At 43.1% G+C, this 25108-nt stretch overlaps 1 protein-coding gene across 1 annotated transcript in view; it reads left to right on the top strand.

Annotated features, from left to right (window-relative positions):
• The window catches only part of LOC117205042 (hemicentin-1-like), a 99691-nt gene that overhangs the window by 52846 nt on the left and 21737 nt on the right, over positions 1 to 25108 (top strand). Inside the window, 3 exon segments of the mRNA XM_033443086.1 lie at positions 1272 to 1499; positions 8979 to 9130; positions 15972 to 16113. Of these exon segments, the coding sequence (XP_033298977.1) occupies positions 1272 to 1499; positions 8979 to 9130; positions 15972 to 16113 (522 nt within the window).

Genomic DNA, 25108 nt, shown 5'->3' with positions numbered 1-25108 from the left:
CTGCGTGTATACAGTAGATATACATATTTTCGATCTAATCAAGGAAATACAGGAAGTACGCTATCGTTTACGTGATAAAATACGCCGACTCTATCGCATCGGGATCTTCCTATACTCGCGATTCAAGGAGACAAATTTGCACGGATAATTAACTCGGAGAATTAGGTGACCATATAACCGGTACATCGAGACTATCGAGATCGCTAATGTTGTGGCCGAGTAAGACCCGTCGAGCGACGTGATTGACGACTAGCTCGGAGTCTCTGATACACATTCGTAAACATGGACACAGTTTCGATACGTCGTCTACTCGGATTAGTCCAGTTACTCCAATTGTCCTAACCAACGATCAACCTGCTTGTTACGAGTAAGCGATAGAGAACACTCCGTCAGATATGGATCAACGATATTGCGGGATTGCCAAGTAAAACATCAAACAGCGATAGATCAAGCATCGACGCCGTTAGATACGAGTGACGGAGCGTGTCCGAAGCTTTCTTACGCTACCAACAACTAGCTCTTGGTCGAGTATCCATCGGTCCATTTACCCTGCTCGGTCAATGGTTACTAAGAGTCACTTTCTCGAAAATCATTTCTATCGATTATCTCGCTACGGTAAACGCTTCTCAGAGTTTGCTTCCGGTCTCAACTACTTTCGTGTGTGATCATCCCGGATCAAGGCTAGAAAATGCCGTATCATTGAGGCTCAGTCGACGGGCTTTCCTTCGGCGATACCTTTTTAAAGTACAACCTACCCTGATGAAATTGCGACTGGGAAAAATTCTTACATTCGAGAAAAGAATTCTACCAGAGGTAAAAGAAGTTGCAGAGGGAATTCTAACAACTAGGAAACTTGACCTTCCGGGGAATCAAGAATTCCGGCAATAGGGAAAAGGCGTAACAACGACATAAATGAAATTTCAGCGATAAGACTGGGACGCAAAGACACCGGAATACCAACTAGATGTAAGAAACAACGGGAAAACGTTATACGACTAACGTGTAAAGTAACGATACGTCATCAATATCGTATATACTTCTTTCAGGGGAATATGAGTTATAAATTCTGTAGAGAGAAACACGACACATTGTGATTCTAATAATTCTCGAAATAGTTTGCGATACTTGAGATTTACTATAAGATTTCCATGAACGTAATTTTATTCGCGTTTTCATTCGGTTGTCAAGTTCGCTGACGACTAAAGTGGCATGCAAATGCATAAGTCGCGTCATTTGTGTACGTTCTAAGATGACTTGTCTGCTCGATTTAGGTAAACCAAGACCCCGAGTCACGTGGTTTCTGGAGTCGCAGACAATCGATGCGCCGTCGGAGATTCGGGAGACCCAAGGGCCAGGAGGCGAAACCAACGTCGTAACCATAAGCAATGTGACGCTGAAGGGTCTCACGAGAAGTCACTACCACGCCAAACTGTTCTGCAAAGCAAGCAATACTCATTTAGCACCGCCACCCACTACTGCCGTTATCATCGAACTTCACAGTAAGTGGAATGACTCGCTTTCCCCCATTCTCGTTAATTCTTTATCGCGATTCCTCCTGCCCCTCCCGTTTTCGAAAGATCCAGTACACGCGCTTAGAATACCGCCGATAGCTAAAAACATTATTCAAAAAATCGAAGGTACGAACGAAATACCAGAGGATCGCGATTAAGACAATTAAGCCGTCTACAAAAGACAGAAGATTTCAATAACGTCGTTTTATCTGCCTAAAAGAACAGTAGGTAATTTGCCCCTTCGTTAGCCGCGAAAGCCAACCCAGTTATGTTAATGAAATGATTAATAATTAACGGCGCTAATTACCCGTGATGCAGGAAATCGCTTGGTTCGAAACTCGAGTGTTTGTCCCGTCGGCACAGAGGTTTCGTCGTGCCCATTCAACCGACGCGTACACGTCCAAGTATTCTCTCTCGTTCTATTTTTCTTTCTTTTTATCTTTTATTTCCTCTTCTACTTTTTTGCAAGTTTCACGCGCGCGATCGCACATAGCATAAAAGCGAACAAAGTTCTTCGGACGAGAGGAACGGATATCGAGTGTTTGTGCGTGTATTTTTTTATCCGAATCGAGAAACGGTTGAACGTTTAACCATCGCGCGTCGAACTTCTCTACGACGGATTTTTTCCCATAAAATCTGACCGAAATGAACGAACTTCGAAAACGGCGATATCAATGGCAGCAGTTAGATTCGACGAGCTGAAATTGAAACATTTTTCAAACGATTATAACGGAAAAAGAGGTATGTGTAGTATGTTCGACAACCAACGGCCGCGCAACGCTGGAAATCACGTTTGAAAGGCAATCAAGACTCTGATGTCATTAATAACGTTACTTCTGAAATCGCCTGGCGAACCGCGACGAGCACCAATACGAATCGGTATACCTGTAACTATGTTCAATCAAATTTTATGAAATGCGTACACATATGTACGTAAATATTACAAGAGGAACCGTTTACCCAACACAAGCGAACCATTGTTGCACGTTTCGACGATAATCGAGAAGAAACGCGTATTCGCATCTTGGATAAAACAGAGAAACGTCATCGAATAAATACATCGTGATAATTGCCTCCTTTCGATGCAGCTGACCCGTTAGCGATTTGAATGGTCGAAAGGAACGACTTATTGCTTTCTGTTTATCGGGCGAAAACGTCGATGAAATGGGTGAACGGAAAAAATCAGACGAAAGCGAATTAATCCCAGCAAAGCGACCGGTTGATAATCATCGAAAAAGAAGAGAAACGCAAGCGACGATATATCCCGACGTTTCTTTGACGACCGATATTAAAGTCGCTACGAATCGTTTTACGATATCGACTTCGAATCGTTCTCCTTGATACTCGCGCGTTCTGAACCGCCAGCGGTTTCGAACCCAACTTTCATCAGGGGCCGATCAACGTTTTCTTTAAAATTCGCAATCGCCCTGATATCCAAAAGGGTTTCTCGCGCGAAAAGAAGGGCAAGTTTCGACGCGACGCGACGCGAAACGTCCACGTCGACTCTTTTCGTATTCTCTGCACGTATTAAGAGCTGCCGTAGTTCGTGATCCGATTAAAAACTCTCCGGTTGGTCCGGCGAACAGAACCGCGATTGCAGATGTCAGTCGATGCAGGAAATTAATATTAATAATTTCATAAGCACCGGGTTGCTGGCCGACTCGTCGGTACGCTCGAGATTCATCCCGCGAGAAACTTTTCCATCGGACAAACAACTTTAAATTAAATTGCGCGCCGCGGACGGTCTTACCGCTCGTCGGATACAAGAAGAAACCGAATCGAGTAATTCTGAACGATGATGGTGTAAAAGACTCGCTTGGGAAATACGCGCTAAATGAAAACCATTTTTAGTCCAGGCGTCATAAATATCGTTAAAAATGAGAAATTCGGCGAAACAGAGAAATCTTTCATCGCCTTTCGCTTTCAATCTCCTTCGTTCCATTCTCCTCTACGTTGTTTTACGTATAGATCCCTTAAATCGGTTTTCCCACGAGGAGTACGTATCTATTATCACTGATCGCCTATTTAATACAACACTAACACAACTCTTTAAACTCCACTCGCTAAACTTTCTATTATCCTACACCCTTCGATATCTTCATCCCCAGTCACACTTACGGACTACGCTTTAACGTTCACTTACAGACTCAACGAGTAATCGACTTGGCCACGACTCTCTTCAACTCTAACATCTAACCCTGGCAAACTCGAACACTTGCAAAGCACACTAACCAATTACTCAAAACGCTCAAAACTTTAATTGCTTGCACGCTCGTTTACAATTCTAGCACGCGCCCATTCTCGTCGGCGCCATGTAGCACGCCAACAATCGCCATTCACCCGAGTTATCCGTTAAAGCAGTCGGCAATTTGCAAAGAAGCACGATACTAGATCGACTTTGCGATACTTGGCTCGTACACGGGATAGCAAACGTCAAACCGCTTGTCGACTAAAGCGTAACCAATAACAACGTGGAATGGTTAATCGTCGGACCAAGATTACCTTGCATTTTTCTTCCACGATGCCTAACGACCCAGCTGAATCGTTCGTACGGAGTTGGTAACTGGGATGCTCGATTATTCGTTGATTGGACTGAGTTAGATGAAGCACGCGGCGAATGATCGACAAGCACTCCGTTCAACTACTCGAAAGTCTAACGAGTTGAAGAGACGACTTGACGACAGACGTGGGCACGAATCGATCGTACCTTCGCCTCGCCTTGGTCGAACGCCTCGCGTTCACGTGTTTTCATCAGTGATAAGAAACGCGTAAACTTACGTAGAAACTTCGCGCAAATAGATATCTCACGAACTATTCTACAAGTACGGATATTCGAGCAAACGTCGCGTTAAGATTCGATACTAATAACATCGTTAGGAAGTTGCGCTATTAGCGAGAAATAAAATCGAAGAAACGAGATAAATTATTTCAAGATCGCATCCTTTGAGCCGAATTCACTGATTCAAGATTCATTGATATATACATACATGCTATATGCGTGCTGTATAAAACCGTAGAAGAAACAGATACATACTCGGAAATTAGCCTGCCTTCGATATGAATCGAACAACGGTTTTATTATTCTTCCGAGAGAAGGGCAGCTGGGATAAAAATGAAGTCTTTCTGCTTCCATTAATCTCAGACTAATTGGAGGCACGACCGATGAAGCGTACATCGGATAATTGGAGGATTCTTGATCGATACAGTTGAAATTCTAACGAGCCGAAGAGATAGCCGGCATGCGTCTCTCTCCGACCAAAAATGCACCTGGCTCGAGCCAGTCTTTATCATTTGCATCGAATACATCTGCATATTTCGGAATTATCGGAATATCGCCATGTAAGATTCGAGGGTGACGGTCACATCTGGAGGTATGCTCTCGCAAGTTCGACGTCCTTTCCCTATATACATACATATGTATATAGGATATACGTATATCTGATATATACATAAATCCGCAAGGACTGTGATAGTTTACCAATTTAACAAGACTGTTTCAAGAGTATATCGAGTGACGCGAAGATGACACGAACGCGACGTGACCGCGACGTGGCCAAAGATTTTCTCTCTGTGGTTCATTTTCATTAGCGCGTGGAATTGGAGAAGGCCGCTGAAGAAAATTGCTCGACTTCGTTAACCAGTCGGGAAATCTCGCGTTTCTATTTCTACGTCCAATGACAACAAAGAACTCACATTCGACAAAAGTCCACCGACCAATTCGCAGTCATCGAGTTCCCGTTAATTAGTAAGAAAACTACCGAACCTCTCTTCGTTTGCTCGTTAGTCTTTCATAGAAAGGAATATCAACGAAAGCGATAAGAGTCAAGCAAGAATCGAGCTGCTAATCGATCATTCGGTTCGTGGTAATAATCGACCATCGATAATAATCAGACGTACGACTCAACTTTTCCTGCTCCTTCGTCTTCGGGCGCTCGTCGAACGTTTGTTCGGCGATGCATAAAACAAAACAGAAGGAGATGAAGGTCCGTCGTGTAAAAGCCGCGCGGATAGAGATCGTTCGATTGTTCGTACCGAGTGACACGCTGTGGTAGGAAAAGAACGAAACTCGAGACGTTCGTAGATCCACGAAGTAGTGAATCTCGTAACCGCGAATCCTCGCGGATGTACTTCTGGAGCGAGAGGCAACTGAGAACAGGAACGTTGCAACCGCTCTCAAAGACGAACGAACTTGATCAACTTTTAGCTCCTAATACCGCACCGAGCTCGCAGCAAGTTAATAACTTCCTGTTTTCGTACGATTATCATTGCGAAACGTGTATTTCCCCGAAGACTCAAAAGTATAACACGATCCAATTTCGGTTCCGCTACCGATTCGACGAGACGGTGAGAATAATAAAGTTTGCATCGATAGGAACGAAACTAAAACTTAACCCCTACCATTGGTATTACGTTGGAACAGTCGCGCGAAACCAAGGAAAGTTTGGTTAATTTCGATAGAAAGGTTGAGTTTCGCGAAGTCGCAAACGCGATCGTATCGTATTTGGGCGTGGTCTGCTGGAAAAGCTTATTAAACAGACCGTGCGACTCGTTTAAGCGAAGAGAGAGAAGAGGTTAGCGGTAGCTTCGGTGAAAACGATACGAGCTGCGGTTTTGCCAAATTATGACAATAATATCACTTAGAATCGTGGCCGATCTGGCTAAAATTTCACTTAAGTCGACAATTCGCAGAATCGGCGCATACGGACCGTTCTTTAATGTTCGCTCGTTCCAGAGCTAACCGACTTAATTGACAAACGAGCCATTTAAACTTCTCTCCAATTCCTTTTTCTCCTTTTTCGTTCTCCATGCCCTTCTTTTTTTTCAACCTCTGCAAGGTTCCTGCTTAGCCCGACTCTGGCTTTTTCCCCAGCGTGAGACGCATTATTCCCTCGTCAGTAATAAGCCCGCGAACCGTGAAACATATTAAACGCATAAATACGCTGGCAAGACGTCGAAATAAACTGTCGCGGACGGCTGGCGAAACTCCACATCCTTGTCTGTAGCCCGATTTCGTATTTCTCTCGTCCTGTCGCTGTACAAAGAGTTTTGAATGAATTTAAAGCGAGAATTACCGGAAACACGGTAGCCAAGAGGTAATGTCGAGAGAGGCGGCAAGAAAAATGTAAAGATTATCTCGTAGTTGAGGTGTGGGTATTAAAAGGCGGCGAGTCAAATTCAGAGGAGCCGTTCTCGGCTGCCCTTCCACCCGACGACATGAATTTTGATTTACAAATTAAACACTCGGCAGTTTTACTCACACTAATTTCCGCCTGTTTTTGTTTTCGTTTGCTCCTACGAGTTCTATTTATACAGACCTTTCTTGCCTCTGTACGCCATTGCACCGCGTCCTGCTCCTACTCCATGCTCCACTATTTTTACAACCTATTCCCGACACTTCTCATCGATCTTTGTTTCTGCCCTGTTCATTTCCAAAAACTTGCCTTGCCTTGCGGCGGGCTATGACCAACGCGAAACGTCGCGTCGCCGTAAAGGAATAATACTTTTCGATTCGTCTTTTCCGCCATCTATTGACGCTTATCCTCTGTTTACGCGACAGTTTCCTTTGATCGTTGAAGAGGAGAAACCCTCAACGGTGAAACATAATACGATATATGTGTGGTATCTTGACATTTTTAGAGTCGCGATAGACGAAAGGAAAAAAAGCGAGCAATCGACAAAAGTCTTGGTTTAATTTCCGGCGAGACGAGCACGAGATGGGAAAACTTTTTGTTCCGACAGCGAACAAAGCTGGTGTTTCGAAACATACTGTCAGGATCAGTAAGTGCATCAAAATTGTGGACAGAGGCGAACAAAAAAGTTGTTGGTCGCGTAGCCTGACTCTGACACAGTTTTCAACTAGCTAGAGTGACGGTCCGGTTCTCTGCATAACGTGTCGTTTCCCCTTCCTTTTTCTCCGCTTTTTTTGTTTACTGCATCGCTAAACGAAAATTTCGTCCGCTAAAATTGTCTCGTGCGCGGAAAACACGTAGAAATAAATTTTACGACCCGCAAACTAGCAAATAATCGCTTAAACGTCAACAACCGGAGATCTAAATTTTCTACGTAGCACTTGATCAACGCGAGTAGGTAGACGTTCGTTCAGCGAACCAAGCGTTCATTCGTGTTTAAGCGGTCGATGCGTTCAATTAGAAACTGTACGATCCGGAGAAAAGGTCCGATTTAAGGTAAGCGCTAGAACTGGATAAATGTAAAAAAGGAAGGGAACGAAAAAGGAAAACAACGAAAGAATGTGCTAGAAGAGAGAAGAAATAACGATGATTATTCAACCGGTCCGGAGCGTAGAGTCTGGTCGTACGGTAAATTTACGTCTCGAGGAAGTTTCTCTCGGGTCTTGCAGAAATCAGTGGAAAGTTGGAAAATCTTTGGCGGTGCCGCGATGCGCGGTCGCCTTCTACTGTATTTATCTCCGCGGGCTGTAAAGTCGAAGAAGTTGCGAAGCGATCAAAATCTTTCTAACGGCAAAACGAACCGTAGAGCTCGGTAACGAGCTGAAGGGAGAAAGTTTTGAAAGTCGGAAACGAAGATTCCACGATCGTTAATCGACTCGGTTAAAAGATTCAGCTTGCCGACCGCGAACTTGCAGACGACGAGAACGCGTAGACACCAAGTAACGAACGCTTTAACGGCCGCGAACAATGGCAGATAATTACAGGCCGGTAACGAGGAATAGCTATGCTGCGCTGTGCCGTGCCACACCGCACCACGCCACGCCGTTCCCGGTTTGCGTCAGCGCACAGTTTTCGAGCGTGCGGACCGAGCAGAACGTTTAATTAATGCTCGGTTATTTTCCCGTTTGCCAGCCGCGCGCGGTCGCAATCTCGTCATCTAATTAATAACAAGCCAAGACCTCGCTGTGAAAGGCATCTGTCAACTCGATCTACGATGAAACTCTCTGACGCCTGCAACGTTTTATTTCCCCTTCAGCCCACCGGTGAAACCGAGCTTCGCAATCAAGCAGAAATTTGTAACGTAATCGTTATTAATTACGTTAAAACGCCGTATCGCATCTAGTCTCGAATGCGTTGCATTTTTTTTTTTTTTTTTTTTTTGAAACCGTTTTATTTCTCGATCCAATCGAGGGATAACGGGACGTGTACGAAACTGAAAGCGCTTAGGCGCGCTCGCGTCCCTGAAAATTGGCCCCTTCGAAATCTTTCGTAGAATGCTGTCCCGATAAACGAGTCGAAAAGTTTCGCAAATAACATTTTCTTTACGCTTCCTCGACGCGCTCTTGTACGTTTCATTGTCTCGTTTCACTTCACGTACTGTACTTCTACAACTTCTTACTGTTTCCACTCTGTTTTTAAAAATAGAATGAAATCACGACGACGACTATCACGTTCCAGAATTATCAAAGAAATATTTTCATCTGTATCTTGTAAAATTTTCGACTTTTGTTCGTTAAGAATATCTCTTGATACTTTCTGTGTCTGCCGATAATTTCAGTGAAACCATTGAAAGTGGAAATTATGGGCAAAGACAAAATCCTATCAGCGGGGAAGAAATACGAAACAAGATGTCAGAGCACGGGGTCGAAACCACCGGCTGTTTTAACCTGGTGGAAGGCTTCTAAACAACTCAAGAGGACCATTAAAAACGTGAGTAGAAGACAGATTATAATCTTTCAGATACAATTATAATATTATGCGTTCGAAATAAAACAAAACGTTGAGAACGGCGAAATAAACGGAACAGGAGAAAATCGTTGCAAGCTATGGTAATGGCGCGGAACGAAATGGAACGATTTTTGATATTCCCTCTGGGAGACGAAACGTTTCCATCGATCGATACACACCTTGTCAACTTGCTCGCGAAATCGTTCTCTCGAACTTGAAAGAAATAAAAATAACGACATCTCGATAACGATATTCCGTACTAACGATACTAAGAGGGAGAATAAACTTTAGATGAGACAAGGCGTAAAAAGGTCTCTAAAAATAAAATCGCTTCTATCGCATCCCGCGATCCTCCTGCCTTTACTTTCATTTCCCTTACATTGCCTCCGTCTATCTTGTTTCTACTTTCTCCGACACTTTGCTATCGTCAACCCTCCGTCGATCTTGCACTTTTTATCGACGACCCAATTTATTATTTCTGCGCTCTGACTGCAACGCGATAAATACGAGCGCCATTTATAACAACGTTGAGAAAACCACGCTACCACGAGGGAGAAAGAAAGCGAAAAATATGGCTCGAGCAATGGTATTTAATTGGTAATTCATAGACTAACGCGTTGGCTCGTTTAACGTTGCTTCACCCCTTTTAGCCGAGGTCATTACGATAGTCGACGACCATATCGGCATTGAATGTCATCGAGCAACAGTTGAAACGACGCCAACCCGATAGTCGTTTAACGACCATTATCAAACAAACGTGTTTTTCTATCAATCTTCCGCTAGAATAATCATCCCCCACTTATCGTTCGTGTGACCCACGATGACAACAAGATGACAAGATAGAGGAGGAAGGCAGATTCCGATCTCGAAGGGTCTGGGTTTGGTAAAACTTGTGTTTCTAGTTGTTCCCGTCTAAATAGAGGAACAAAGGAGGAGAAGGTTAGAAAAGTTCAAACAAGGGTAGATCGTTGCGGAAGTTGAGCCTGAAGGATCAAACGTGTAACGAGAAATGCTTTGGAAAGCTTACTCGACTCATGGCCGGCACTTCCGCTGAGATTAGACGACTCGTTGGCTATTGTCTCGATAGAATTAATCCCCAGGTCACATGATGGGTTGACTAAGTGGATTTCCGATAAAAAGTGTATCTAACGATATTACTTGGTCCCGCAGACAGCACAGTTAATCGAAGAGATTGAAACGTCAAACAATCGTGTATCTGGCGCTGGCTCGCTCGGCAATTTAATAACTTGAAACTATAGCCTATACGACTATAAAATGGAGCGACAAAACGACGGCCAAACTTTAGTTACCAAAAATCAATTATACCTCGTTCCGCGATGAAACATCGCTTGGGCAAAATTTCGCGTGAAATTAGCCACGAAACATCGTTGCGAAACGTTGGAAATTTCTTTGACGCTGGTTTTCAACGAGATAATCGATCCCAGTAGTTTCACCGTAGATTACACCGGAGATTCGTGACGATAGTTAGATATCATCGAAGATGGGCCATGGATACGCCTGAACACGATCGATTTTCATTAAGAAAATATCCGCTAAGTTACTCGGAGAACGGCGGCATTTTTCCGTGCAACTTTTCCGATCGCAAGTTAGATCCAATCGACAAGTTACGAACCCCGCGCCATCGAGCAAGGGAAACTAAACTCTGTGAGCTCGCGTAATCCTAGTCAGAGGCGTACTTGTTCCCGGAAAGTGGCAAACAGTTGGACGGGACGTAATTGATGTTTAAGGGAAACGAATGTTTCTTCGGATCTTGGTTTTAGGATGGATCATTGATTCGTTGGCCGTCCCTCTGAAAAGGCAAAAGCTCGCGTACGCGTGCTATTCGCCGAATAGGAAAACACCGACACAAAGAGGAATGGGAAGAGGAAAAGGAAAACAAAATACGGGAGTCACAATGCGGCAGCTACGGTGAAATGGTAGCCCGTGTGGCATGCCAACGACACGGCCGCCCACTCTCTGTACGTTTTATATTTTTCTACGAATTAATCTCTTCGTTTCCAATAAATTAGCATGATTTCAACTTTTCGCAATTCGATCGTTTCGAAACAGTCGTCTTTGTTTTCGACGCGCAACCATGCGATTGAAAGTATAAAAATTACAGCGAGAATGCAAACAGCTCGTACAGCCGATAAAGCTCCGCATAAAGATAGTTTACGTTATCGCCAGTAAAAGAGGAAAAACGTAAAGAGGGGAAAACGTAAAAAAAAGCAAAAGCTAGCTGCGATTTATTCTTCGCGTGCCATAAACGCGAGATGATCCCGTAAATTATAGTATAAAATAAATTGAGATACGTATTATTCTAATTAACGTGGTTATACTCGCTTCGAGATAAATGCTTCGGTCAGCTCGGTGCTTATTTTTATTGAACGAGATCTTTCGCTCAACCATAACCGGTGGTCCATGGGTATACGTGAAAACGACGAAGCGCGTAACAATATACGAAAACTCGTTTGTTGTTTATCAGGAAAAAAGTAAATGTTTATCGCAGTGCGGCAGTTAAAAACCAAATATTTTCTTTAAGCAATACCGTCTAGAATTTGTTAGATATTTGCCTGTTCTTTAAACGTGTTATATAACTATGCGAACAACCGTAATCAATACGATCGGCTGGCTGGTAGAGAACACACGAGTTGTAGAGATTACTGCAATTAATTCATTTTATGTAACTACAGTATTGTTAATAATTTTGTACGCTCGATAACGCTACGATGCTTTTCCCGTGATTGACCGTGCTTCGCGTAGCTGCGATTTATCTAAATTCCAATCAGATATCACATGGAGCGCGTTATATTTTTAATCGTTTCGCTGTATCTGCATCGAGATGATCGATGAAAACGGACTTTTGCGTTTTTCACTCGGCACAGTGGTCCGTGGTGTGAACGAATTACGGTAATGGTAGAAAATCACGCCAATTGTTCTCGACTATCGCGATATTAAAAGTTTCATCGACTTACCTTTCTTTGAAAGATCGCGCAAAGGATGATTTTTGTATAAGCGAACTGCTGCTTGTCGAAATATCGCGAAAACGAAATATTATGGAACGAAACAAAGAGAAATCTAAAGATTCGTCTAAGGAAAAATTATCCGTGTGTGAAAGAGATTCCCTGGAAAAGGAATTGAAACTAGCATCGGGCTGCTTAGGAACCACGTTCGATCACTTTTGTTCGACCATTTTTGAGAAACTTTGCGACAAAACTATACCCCGCAGCTGTATCTCGAAGACAGTTACAACATGGTTTCGCTAGGCTTCTAAAAAATCGATAGCTAACGCGGCTGTCGTGCAATAAAAGTCGATGGAACGACAAAAATTCTGATTTTTTTCGTTTGATAGGTTTTTCATCAATGTCGGAACGCCATTTTTCTTCTGGATCTCGTTCGCCTAATTTGTTCAGGCGTCGAGGAGAACGAGCGCTCTATCCTGATGAACAAATACCTTTTTCGGCAATTGCTCGTTCGCGTCCGTAACTCGTAGCGACAAAAGCAGCAACGACATAACCGTGAACTGTGTACGAATCGATCGACGAAAAACGTTAACGGGTCAGCTCGCACACAGAATATGTAAAGTTCGACTTGCCTCTTCGTCAAGAAGATAAGGACATTTGTAGAAAGGGTAACGTTCGAAGTGGAAACGTTTAACGAGAGCGACGTAGGGACGTAAAGCACTGTCGCGGAAACAAAGTCGTAAAGGGAATTGTAAAAATCAAACAAGGAAAAGGAAAATTATCCGCGAAAAATTGGAAAAAAAAGAGGAGACGGACACAAGGAAACAAGGTTGTGATTCACGTATCGTTTCGCATTTTGTTCGACACTGAACACAGAAATTAATATCGAATGTCAGAGCGGCCATATTCATAGAAAATACAAGTCTGCGATGATTTATCGTCACGTCAATGTTATCAGTACGCCTAGATTAATAGTTTCATGGATATGACAGACGGTTTGATAATAATTTACCGGGTGCATCCATGTAATTGCTATCGATCCATCTAGGAACATCTGGATTGATAGCAAAGCCATCAGTGACCGTCACTGAATCCACACGTATAATGATGTTCGAACAAATGTAACCTGGAAACGAACGTGTCGAAGCCGTGGACAATTCAATAGTCGTACGTGACCCGTTATTAGGGCGTGTCGCCAAAGATAATTAATAATACGTATCAAGGACTTCGATTCGGTTCAAAGATCCATAGCAAAATCATTAAGAGAGTAGTAGGAGAATGTAGACGCAAGGTTTAACGATCCTCCAAACGACGGGGGATAACTGTCGACGACTTACGAGGGCGTTTTGGCAGGCTGAAGCGAAACCGTTGGTCGTAGTGCTGCGTCGGCGAAAACGGAACGATATCTTTGTGTAGGCTGCTGTATTTCCGCCATTGAAACGTCCGCGACTCGAAAGCTCGTAACGCGAGCAGAAAGAGTGCTTCGAAAACATAGCAGCGGATCAAAGCGTTAACGAGCAGAATTTCCAGCGATTATGAATGACGATGACGTTCCCCCGACCGTCTCGTTCTCTTCTCAAAGAGCTTTGGCGCTTTTGCTTACTCGAACTACGCCACGACTATTCGAATCGGAACCGATTTACGTCGAGTTGTACGTCGAACGCCCAACTATCCAGAAGGTAGCGAAGGAAATCTCGACGATAGCAGATACGTATCGCGTTTAATTGCCGCACCACTTTGTACCTGTCGAGAGAGCGAACTTGCCGAGAACGTTAGCAACCAAGTGCGCGGTGACCGGAGTGACACCACCTGATTCGTAGAATCCATTAGTCGAAACGAGGAAGATCGTTACACGTCGTACGTTCCGTTCGAGATGGTGACAACAAGAATAATAGCTAAGCTGCGACGATAATAGCCGGTGTCGCGTCACGTTACCTCGCCTTTCCTCTCCTCTCCTCTCCTCGCCTTGCCTCGCCTCGACTCGCCTAACTTTACGCCAGTACGCGATGCAATTCGCGAATCGTCACCTTGTAACTCTCGTTACCATTTGTCATTGGAAAGCCGCGCAAACCTAATTAATACTCCCGATTCAACGCCAACTCCTAACGAGATTTCAACGTCCCTCTCCAAGATACGTTGTTGACTTTTGAAATATTTCAATCGGGCAAACGTCGAACGGTAGAAAAGCAAGACAATGTACGAGAGAATATCGCGCTGGAAAATTACTGAAATTTTCATATCACTGTAGGAACGTAAGTTGAATTAAATATTGAAAGAACAGATATACTCCGTTAACGCACTACTATATCGCGAAAAAACGGAAACGGTCGGGGAAAATGAAGCCACAAAGGAGCAAGGAAGCTGCGCTTGGAAAAGGAGAAGGAAAAACAGCAATCTACCTGGCGTCGCGTCGTTTTTGCGGCGAAACGAATGCAAGCGTGCATAGAAGAAGCGTTACTAGGTCGTACGATCCAACTCGAGTCGACCGTGACCGTTTTATACTTGCCACGATATTTTATCACCTTTTTTCGGAAACCCGTCAATCCAGTACCATTACCAGACTAATTTTCATGGCACACAAAGAAAGGACGAAGATCGTAGACGGATCGAACGATCCGATAACGAATCGCAGATTTTTTCGCTCTCTTTCCCGCTATAGTAGCTGCACATTCACGAATCCCCGGAAGGCAGGGAACGCGACTAGATGCATCTCCGAGGACCGATTTTCGAGTAATACAACGACACAACTGGCTTTTCCCCGTGGATCTACGCTTTAAGCTTAAATTTGTCGCGTATTATTAGTTTCCTGGATTTTATCCAGGACTAGTTATTAAGCATAGAGTTTTATCGTGCAAGCGTACACCAGTTCGCGAAAATTTCTCCCGTGTTTCTATTCCCTCATCTCCTGCGGAAATTGTCAACGAAAATTATAGCGGAACTACCCTTTACTCTTCCTTCTCTATTTATTTTTCTTCTCCTCGGAGTTGTCCGAGTACCGTTTTCGTTATCACGTATCTATCGACTTTTCGAAGCAAGGAGAAGGAAAAAGGAAAAGAGTTAAAAAATATATTGCAACTAGGTGGATTACTCATTAACTAGGCAGATAAAAGTGTAAAGGACGCACACGCTAGCGGTTCTACCCTCGAAACTTACAAGCGAATGGCCATTCCAAAATTTCGCCGATATTACCCGCTATAAATCCGACGGGTAAACATTTTAGCCTGTGTTAAAAAATATATCGAATTTTTTCTTTTTTTTTTTTTTTGTACAATCGCGAATTCACGTTGTTCGTTTTTGTTCGACGTGGCCCCTGTTCGTTTTTGGTCGATACACCTCTCGTCTTGCCACCGATGCAACATTTGAATTTGAGATTTTCCAGATTTTCGAGTTTTTCGATGCCGCTCGTCTCACGTAGCGTCACGGTTCTTCCGTTCTTTTCTCTCTCGATTTCCGAACGACAAACAAAACCATAGGAATCGATGTGGCTACTGACACTAGAAAGGAAATGATGCAAGATCGAGCAAGGACATCCTACAAAAGGGAGAAAAAGAAGAAAAAGAGAAAAGACAATATTCCGTCGAACGAATACGATTGTCATGGAGATTTAATTTTGAAATTCAGCGAAATTCTAAAATTTCCATCGTCAGGGATCGCATTGTAATTATTAGGACGGATTTCTCAGAGTTTGGCCAATATCGCGGTGGTTCGAGACTTGGCTTGGCAAATTCTATCGCAACGTTCGCATAGAAAAGTTTTATTTGCGTTCCCGACTTCTACGTTACGTTACGTACGTTGCAGGAAGTTGATCGTACGTTCGACTAGTTATCTATAAAATACGTCTATATCGGAATTCCGATCAGTTTCAGGAAGATGGAACAAGCGTCAGCGTGTTACAATGGACACCATCGATCGAAGACGAAGGAAAATTTCTCGTGTGCAGGGCAACGAATCCAAAGTTACAAGACGCCGGCATCGAAGAACGATGGAAGCTAAAAGTACACTGTAAGTAGATCGGCGATTCTCTTGGTATTTTCCGTAACCGTTGAAATTATGAAACGTAAAGATTCCCGGCGCACAAATAACAAATAACAAAGCATACCTTTCATCGTTTACGATTCAATTATTTCAATAAATTTGAAAAGCTCGGTATTCGAATTTTTAACCAGGACAAAAGAGGGCTCATGGTATACGATCGGAATTTAGAAGAAATTGATACCCGTACGGTGAGAGGTCTGGCTAGAACCAAGAAAGTTAAATGTTTCCGGCTTAAAGGGATCCGTAAGATAGGTGACTTCCCGTCTAACAATCGTTTCTCGAGGAAACGTACGTGGCATTGTCTCGCCTCAAGTACTTTTGCTAAGATGTTAATTACATCAAAACAAGCAAAACATTTGTCGCGATATGCATACGTTATACACCGCATATATTGAAAAAATTTATCTCGAGGAAAGTTCGCGAACGAATAAACCGAAATATGCATTAATCCACTTTCGCTACACGCGAGTATATTCCGTTGCGAGCTAACAAAGGCACGATATCGGTTCTCCTTGATTTGTCTCCTAATGGAATAATTGGACTCGTAGCAAGGATCTTCTAATGGTATGATTCTCAGTTAATTCGATTCCGATAGATTTCCCTGACGTACTAGCATACACGCAGTCGCGAGAACGGCATTGGTATAGAGAGAGAGCCTTACTACGAAATTACATGCCAGCCAATCTGTCCTGCCAACGTTTACCTGCATAACGTAAGCCAGATACGAGCTATCGTTATCCGTTTATTTACGACTACGTGTCTGATCGGCCACTCGATGCATCCGCTATTATCCTTGTTTCCAGGATATACATACATATATGTGGAAATTTGGCATTAATAGGACGAATCGTATGGCGGATGGTTGCGCGATATCTTTGCGAAACCTATACGACAATTTCGTTACGAACACACTTCACGTCGCCACGCTTTCGCCTTCATTTCCATTTGACATCGTCCGATTTTCAAATGTATTGCTTACTTATCAGCGGCAACACCGACGAACAAACGCTCGAACGAAACACGATAATTTCTCGATTGTAGGATAAAAAATATATCCCACGATGGTACAACGGAATTATTTCACCTTCAAAGAACGCGAAATTACGTTAAATTCTTGCGTTCAACTCTGCTAATAAACCTTTGGTCGAGCCTCGGTGGAATCGATACGCCAATTCCAATAGCGACTTCCCAGTGGAATTCCTCACGGCGAAGAATCAATTCGGAGAATATGGAATGATGGTCACGATCGGAATAATCCTGTAATAACGTTACAAACTAACGGTAGATTAAGGTTCGAATGCTTTCCATTTAGCAAAGACGTGCGCGCGTTATATCGAAAAAGTTAATGGCAGAAAACGTCCGGAATGTTGATAACAATTCTAGGAGAATTCCAGACAGCTGGTCGCTATATTCGTTACGGTTCAACCACGTCGGTGTCTATCGGTAATAATTGGCGTAACTCTGTAAACAGCTTTCGACTTATTTACGAGTGCATATTCAACGATTCTATTGATGCCGGTTAGCTCTTTTAAACCGCGTAAACACCTGAATAAAATTTCACGTTCGCGGGAAATAAACGGAGGCTATTGGCCTTGGTAAATACGAATAAGAATTCGCGCATGCATATGTAAATATCGTTAGCGGCGCGGCAAGCCACCGCGCCGAAACAAAAAGAATCGTCGCGTAAATCGTTTCCATATTTTTGCATAATCCGCGCGCAGGAACGGGAACGGGAGATGTTCCTTGTAAAATCGAGCATTTCGTCGAGAAAATGGCTGGCCATTATTGTTATAAAGTGGCCCATAACTGTACAGTTTACCGTAGCTAACGATACAGAGACGTATCTATCAACGTCAACCTCGAGCTGTCAGTGGTAACGATACGTGCTTCATCAGACATAGCTCGCATCTCCACCCTACCGGTGGATTTCGCTGGTGACATCGTAACGATTGGAAAATCTCGTTACGGATTATTGCCGAAAAGCGTGCGAGCGATGCGAAAAAAGACATCGATCGATTTAGGCTGCGATTAAACCAACTTGTGCCGTTTCGATCAGTCAGGTCGGCGCACAATGATGCAGAAATCCAGCGTTTTCGATAATAATCGAAAGGAAGAGATATAAAGTCACGGTGAATTAGTTGGAAAATTCGCGACCGAGGAATCAACTCTGTCCATAAGCTGGTATAAATCCGGAGAACGTTAAGAGAAAATCGTAATTGGCGGGAGGAGGTAAAGGAGAATGGGTCAATGGCATCGTTTGTGTCACGTGGTTAACGATCTGTTCGGTCACGCGAAAACCGTCGTCCCGAGTGGAATGCGAGGCATAGCGCGTGTTCATTTGCCGGAAAGCTATTTCCTGCCTTCCATTACCGGACGATGCTGTATCGCATATTTGTGTCCGTACGGAAGCGCGGGTACACGCGCACTCTCGTGCACGCGAGCAATCGAATCTCCAACGCGATCGCGCCTCCGTACCACGGTAAACCTTGTGCACGCTACTATGCAAAGTACATATATACAAAACGCATATGCGTACACGCGACGAGAAATGTAAAGGCTTGCGCATAAAACGGATATCTACGTCAATATCCACTGTTTGTCTATTGATACGCGTTTCGGCAACGCGGTCAGTCCGCTACTTCTCTGTCGTTCGTAGATCACCAGGGTCTTCGGAAATTCGCAACTTCCAGGGAAATTTGAGGAATATGGAGCAGAAAATTGTTGGGCTAACATTGTCCGATTAATTTATCCGATTCGTTCTGAAGGCGTAGGAATTGTTTTTAATTCCAGTTGCTTTTAGTTTTTGTTGTTTTTAGCTTCCAAACTGATTATTCCGTTTGTATAAGTTTACGCAATTTCACGGCAGCCGAACCGTGCACGATACAGCGTTCCCTCGATCGATCGTTTCCATCTGTAAAAAGAGACTCTATCGCAACAGGATCTCGTCGCGATCAGACGAAAAAATAAGCAAGAAAGGAAAATGACTTCCCGCTGCTCAATTACGAGGAGATAGCAACAGCCTCTGTTAGTCCATTGTACCAGAAATTATTGCGCGCGATAAACGTTCGCCATTGATTTTACTTGCCGAAACTAATTACAATCTCACGGTTACATGCTTACGTAGATACACGGTTATCTCTGCATATCGTTCTATCCTATACCGGCAGTCTCTTGCGTTTTGCCGTTTCTCTCCTGTCGCACGCTATTTTTCTTCCTTTTTTCAAATGTTTCGTTAAACACCCGCTAGCCGCATTGGTCGTTGTAAACACAATAAAACTCGTTATAAATAGTTATAATTGGCAAGTTGACGATTTAGAAAACGACTGGAACCAGTAACGAGTTCGACTAAACAACGTCGTATGGAACCTCGCAAACTAATAATAATTTTCGTTTCCTGTAGTAAACACGCTGTAGATGCAACGCTACTCACCAATTATGTCGCTCCTACTGGCGCAAAATAGACAAAGTTTTGAAACGCGTCTCTCGGAAATTGTGAACTCGGGTCAACAACGCGACCCGTCTAGAGTGACAGAACCAACGTAGCACAGAGACGAGATATAAGCCATGTTGCATCTAATTAATATCTACGGCATAACTGCGTGACAAACCGAAACAAGAAACGGACGTTTGAATGCGTACTCCGAAAGGACATTCCTTGTCTTTGTTTATTGCGTCCTACTCGCTACTTTGTCCTCTATGTACGATATTGTTAAAATACATCAAACAGAGAAACTTGTCTTTCGCATATATTCTGTTCACTCGTGCTCGAAGAACGTGCATCGTAGTCGCAGGAGAGTTTCGCAAAAATAGAGGTACGTTGCTACACGAACGAGTGCCGATTCAAAATTAATGTTGTAAAGTTTAAAGTGCCTAGGCGCAGCAGGCCATCGCTAGTCAGCAACCTTATCGCTTTGCACTAAATGTACACTAAATCTATTATCGTAATAGAACATTGTTCGCTATGTTGCGTCTGCCACTTCGCTTTCCTTAACTTTATTATATCGGTGAACTTTGACAAAAGAGAGGGTCGAAGGTAAAATTAGCCTGCTCGAAGCAAACTTAGACATTTCGAGAAAAAGGAAACGAGTTTCTCGATAGAACTTCCTCTCTGACTGAAATACGATAGCATACGATGACGAAATCAAACGTCTGCCTACGGAAGGCAACATTTCGTTGAAAGCTCGATATGTATCTACGGCAGAGAAAGCACATAGTTTGTTATTCCGTTATATAACGCGATAAGTTCGTCGGAGTGTGCTTAACGACGCGACGTCCTACAACTTTGATTGGCTACGCAGACTTTGACGGTCGACAACTTTCGGTTTGCCGCCAATACCAGAACTGCGTGTTGTTCAAACAAAGAGAGAGAAAGAGAGAGAGAGAGAGAGAGAGAGTGGTTCTGTGAGTGTTCCTTCCATAACTCGCGTACGCGACTATGTATATATATCGCGGGAATCAAGAATGAAATACGCGTCTGTGTTAGCGTTTATTCCGGTCGCCGTTATCCTGTTCGTTAGAGTTTCCCCTTGTTGACGACGCAATAATAAACCATCCTGTCGAAGGAATTTGCTAACTGGACATTGGTATACGTCAAACGGCAAACAGTTATGGGAACACGACACGACAGCCACCGAATATGTATGTGTATGTCGTCGAAGAGAGTTTCATCAAAGCGAATCGAATATGTGCTTCTTTCTTCGGCGGTAGTTTATGGAAAAACTTAAGCTCGTGTTACAGCCGCGTATCTAACAAACTTATCAAAAAGCTTCGTGCAAAGATGAAAGATCATTGCGTTGAAAATATATAAAGATATTTGTTCAACGTCATCTTAGTACGGAAATTATAAAATCGCCGGCCACTTTCGATCTGACTATCACAACACGACGTTCTTGTCTTGTGAGAATAAAGCATCTAGCTAGCTACCTTTCGGGAAAGTCGTTCCATGATCTGACTGATCCAACCGAGTTTATCATCTTTCGCGATATCATGCACATCTCACGGATACAGCGGAAATGAAAAACAAGATTTTCTCGACCAGTTTTCGTCGCCCCGTCGAACCGGTTCATTTCCTGCGTTTGGAGGTCCTTTAATCATTTAATGCACCCTCTCTCTTTCTTTCTTTCTTTCTTTCTTTCTTTCTTTCTCCCATTTTTTACACGCAACGCGTTTGCAAAAGAGCTACTAGTCGATTAACGAAGGCTTTACATTTCGATGTAAAATCTGAAACATCAGAAGATGTTAATTATTAACGTGTCCATCAAAAAACGCTCGTACAGCCAAACGTTCGTAATTACGAATGTTTCGAGACGAAAAAAAACAGAAAACTATCTACACTGCATAACGAAATTTACGGAGCACAACGTTCCCGTTGTTATCATCGTTAGCGTTAATAATTATTCGACACGGCAACCAATGTATCATCATCGTTTCGAATTAAGCTCGGCTTAAATATACCGACCATCGTACGAAGACGATTTACAGGCGATAACTAGCGTGAGTTTAATTCTACTTTAAATATTAATCTTCATAGACGACCTCTATTATTGATCACAGATAAAAACTCAGGAAATGTGGAATGAATTTTCCAACCCAGCATTCTTTATCTCTATCTCTACGTTGTATTTCATTCGCGTTACAAAAGATTTTCTCTTTTCTAACGATCGATTGGAGAACCAGCGAGCGAAATACAAGCATCGGTAAAATTATGAAACAAACGAAACGGAAAGTACGTTGAAACGAAGATGGTAAAATATACTTATCGATTGTATTTTTTTAGCGCCTCTCGCTTCACCGAGAATTTTTAATTCCATTTTATAATTATCTGATTCCTACGTACCACGTCGTGTTCGATGCTTTCGATCTTTTCTTCTTGCATCCCGTTCTTCGTCCGTTTCTCGAGATCGTTATCACCTTTCGTTATTCAGGTTCAGCAACTCGCGAATATTCTTCACGATAAATCTGCCGATACAGATTTTACAGAAATAGTAATGTACATAAAATACATTACTAAAAGTTATTTCAGTCGAACAGCGATATTCGTGAACGATAACGAAATGGGAGTTGTGTAATAAAGATTCGTTCACTGCTGTCCATCGTGTATCGTAGAAAATTAAATATCTACCAAACGACGAGAAGGTACAATTTATGCAAAAATGCAGCAATTAGCGCAATGGATATAACGTATTTCGTCAAAAGACGTCTTTTACTCTTTGCGATACATTATTCCCGGTCGGCAACCATTTCGAATATTAAACAGAAAAAATTCGTACACGATCTGAACACGGAGTAGTTGATAAAGTGATCGACGAATAAGCAAAAAGTTCGAGATGGGATCACGTCCAGTCGCAATCCGATCTTTCGATTCTTTTTAGTTGTGGGAAGCATCGGCTGATATCCAAATACCTGCTTTGCATATTTTTCTATCGACTCGGCCTCCGATAGAAATTTCCCAACAATGAATACCATCTCTGGCAGTGGAATCTCGAGAATGGAGACTACAAATGTATCGCGATACCTCGCATGTTTGTCTCGCATGTTTTGGGTGTATGTAGAAAGAGCATATTTCTTTACGAAACGTAGTGTGTCGCATACTTAATTTCGTTCCTCGCTACTATTAACGTTCATCCAGCAAAAAAGTTCTATGCAGGCGTTCGCTTAAATAAGTCGACCGCAGCGCCTCAATTTCCACGATTTTTACGCTATCGTAAGAGGCAAATACAACGTCTAACATTAGCAGCTTTTGCGCTTAAAATGAAAACTACCTCGTACCTAGTGAACTTTTAATTCCACGATAAACATAATCTCGCAACTAGTTTAAAAGTCAACGTTATGTACGCGTTATATTCACGTTCCTCGACCGAAGCAATTTCCAGCCGCGTGTCCAGGATCCCCGAATCCCCGCCGATTGTCAACCGGCCAAAGGCTATCCGAAAGTGTCGTCCCGCTTGAAAAGTAATTTCTGGCCGAGCCCGTCGGATATATTTCGGGTGTCGCGCGAAACCGTAAAAATTTAATGCTCGTCTAGCTTGAAATCCGTGAAAAAGAACTGTCGCTGTCACAAGCCATTCCATTAAAACGAGAATAGTTGATACCGATGAATTTGAAAGCCGAAAACAAACACAAGAGAACACGAGAAGCAATCTCGACAACACGCGAGATTTCGGCCGTGCGAATGAAAAATCCGATGCGACCGGTTGACGAGAAACAGCGATTGTCTATGTCTAATTCAGCTGATGAACTACCGTAGCAAGAACACGACCGGATGATAGTCCGCCCAAGCTCTATCGTTATATTGCTCTAATCGAGGAATGCAAATTCAGGAAAACTAGCTTGATAATGCAATGGTACGGTTACGATGACGCGACCGCGGTCTCGCGAAAATATTGCCCCGAAATTCGAACCGATCGCTACGGTCGCTCATCAATCACGTTTATCACGATCTCGCTCCGATTTTTCTTTCCCCTGGGCGGTTTTTCATTCCTTCTTGTCAACGCCACGTCGAACAAATACCGGCCGACAAGAAATCAATAAGCGGACAAACGACAAGAGGACGAGCAATAATATATTCGAAATGAAAACCTCAAACGAGAAACATTCGATCAACGAATTTTAGAGGCAAGCTCGAAGTACGACTTTTCGCTGCATCACGATCGACCAGACGTCGATGTAGCGAGGCTCGTGGTTAAACGCGAAACCAAATAAAACTTCGACTACGTGATCTTTTCTTTTATCGTTTCATTAGCGTGTTGTCCGAGTATTAGGTCACAGTCGGGTCTTTCGATTGTCCAACGTTTCGACGATCGACCACCGTTTATGCGAGAAAATATTTCGTAAGAATACATAGATACGGTATTTAAGTATTTAACACATTCTTTATACTTTTAAGCATATAACGCGTTCCGCTCCAATTTTAATCTAAAACGTATAAGAAAAATTGATACGATACCGATTATTAATCTGTTCTCAAATGAAATGCCATTTGCATTGTGCTTATCAGCTAACCTATCATTTGCTCTAGATTGACGCAAATAAATTGAATTAAACGCGATCGAACGAAACCTCATTTAATCGACTGGTACGTAGGAAAGAGAATTCACTGACCCCGCTTTAACCGGTCAATTTCTGTATGGAAAAGTATTTTCGATGACCGCTTTAATAATCATCCAAACGAATTACGGTTCGATTATCTCGAAATGAACAAAGCGTTAGGCAACGATTCACGATCGATCGGATTCTCTAATTCCGCGATTCAGCCAAACGGAATTACGGCTCGCGGAACGAGCGACTAAAGTTTATTGTAAAAGATGTGCAAATTCGGACGGAATCGTGCGCGTAAATACCGAGGTCGGCCATTTAGCCGAACGGAACGACGCAACGCGACGATTCGAATAGAGAGCGTCCAATCGGGCAAGTCGTAAGCAAACGTGACTCGTACCGGCATGCTACGCCGAATCCAACACAAACGTCCACCCTTCCAATTCCAATCCGAGAATCGACAACAAATCCAACGTTTTTTTTTTCAACTGCTAGGCTTTCTTCGTTAGAACATTTCGCCGAGATGAGAAAGAAAGAAACGAAACGAAAGATTTTTCGTCGCTCGAGAATGCGCGATAAAATTTCTTCGACATTTGCCTAGCCCAAGAAGAGTGTACGTACGAGTCGTCGAGCGATTTCAACGATGAATTTGAGAATCGCGAAACAAGGCATCTATTGGAAAAGAGAAACTCCTGCAGATTCCTTTAATTTAATAATTTTCAGCTCGGAATCGCGATAAACCGCAGGAGATAGAAAGTAAGAGCTCAAGGAGAAACGATGGTGCACCAAACAAAGGTGGCATTTTCTCTTAGGAAGACAGAGATTCCATCCGATCTTTATCGTTCTCTCCTGGTAACTTGCGTGTCGAAATGCCGGCTGCCACTACTTCAGCTATCACGACTGCTAAATTGCGCGCAACGGTTAGCAA

This window comes from Bombus bifarius, unplaced genomic scaffold, assembly GCF_011952205.1.
Source record: "Bombus bifarius isolate JDL3187 unplaced genomic scaffold, Bbif_JDL3187 scf7180000007986, whole genome shotgun sequence".
NCBI classification, from domain to species: Eukaryota; Metazoa; Arthropoda; class Insecta; order Hymenoptera; family Apidae; genus Bombus; species Bombus bifarius.
Note: the sequence above shows the minus strand (reverse complement) of the source record. Positions and strands in the feature narration are given on the sequence as shown.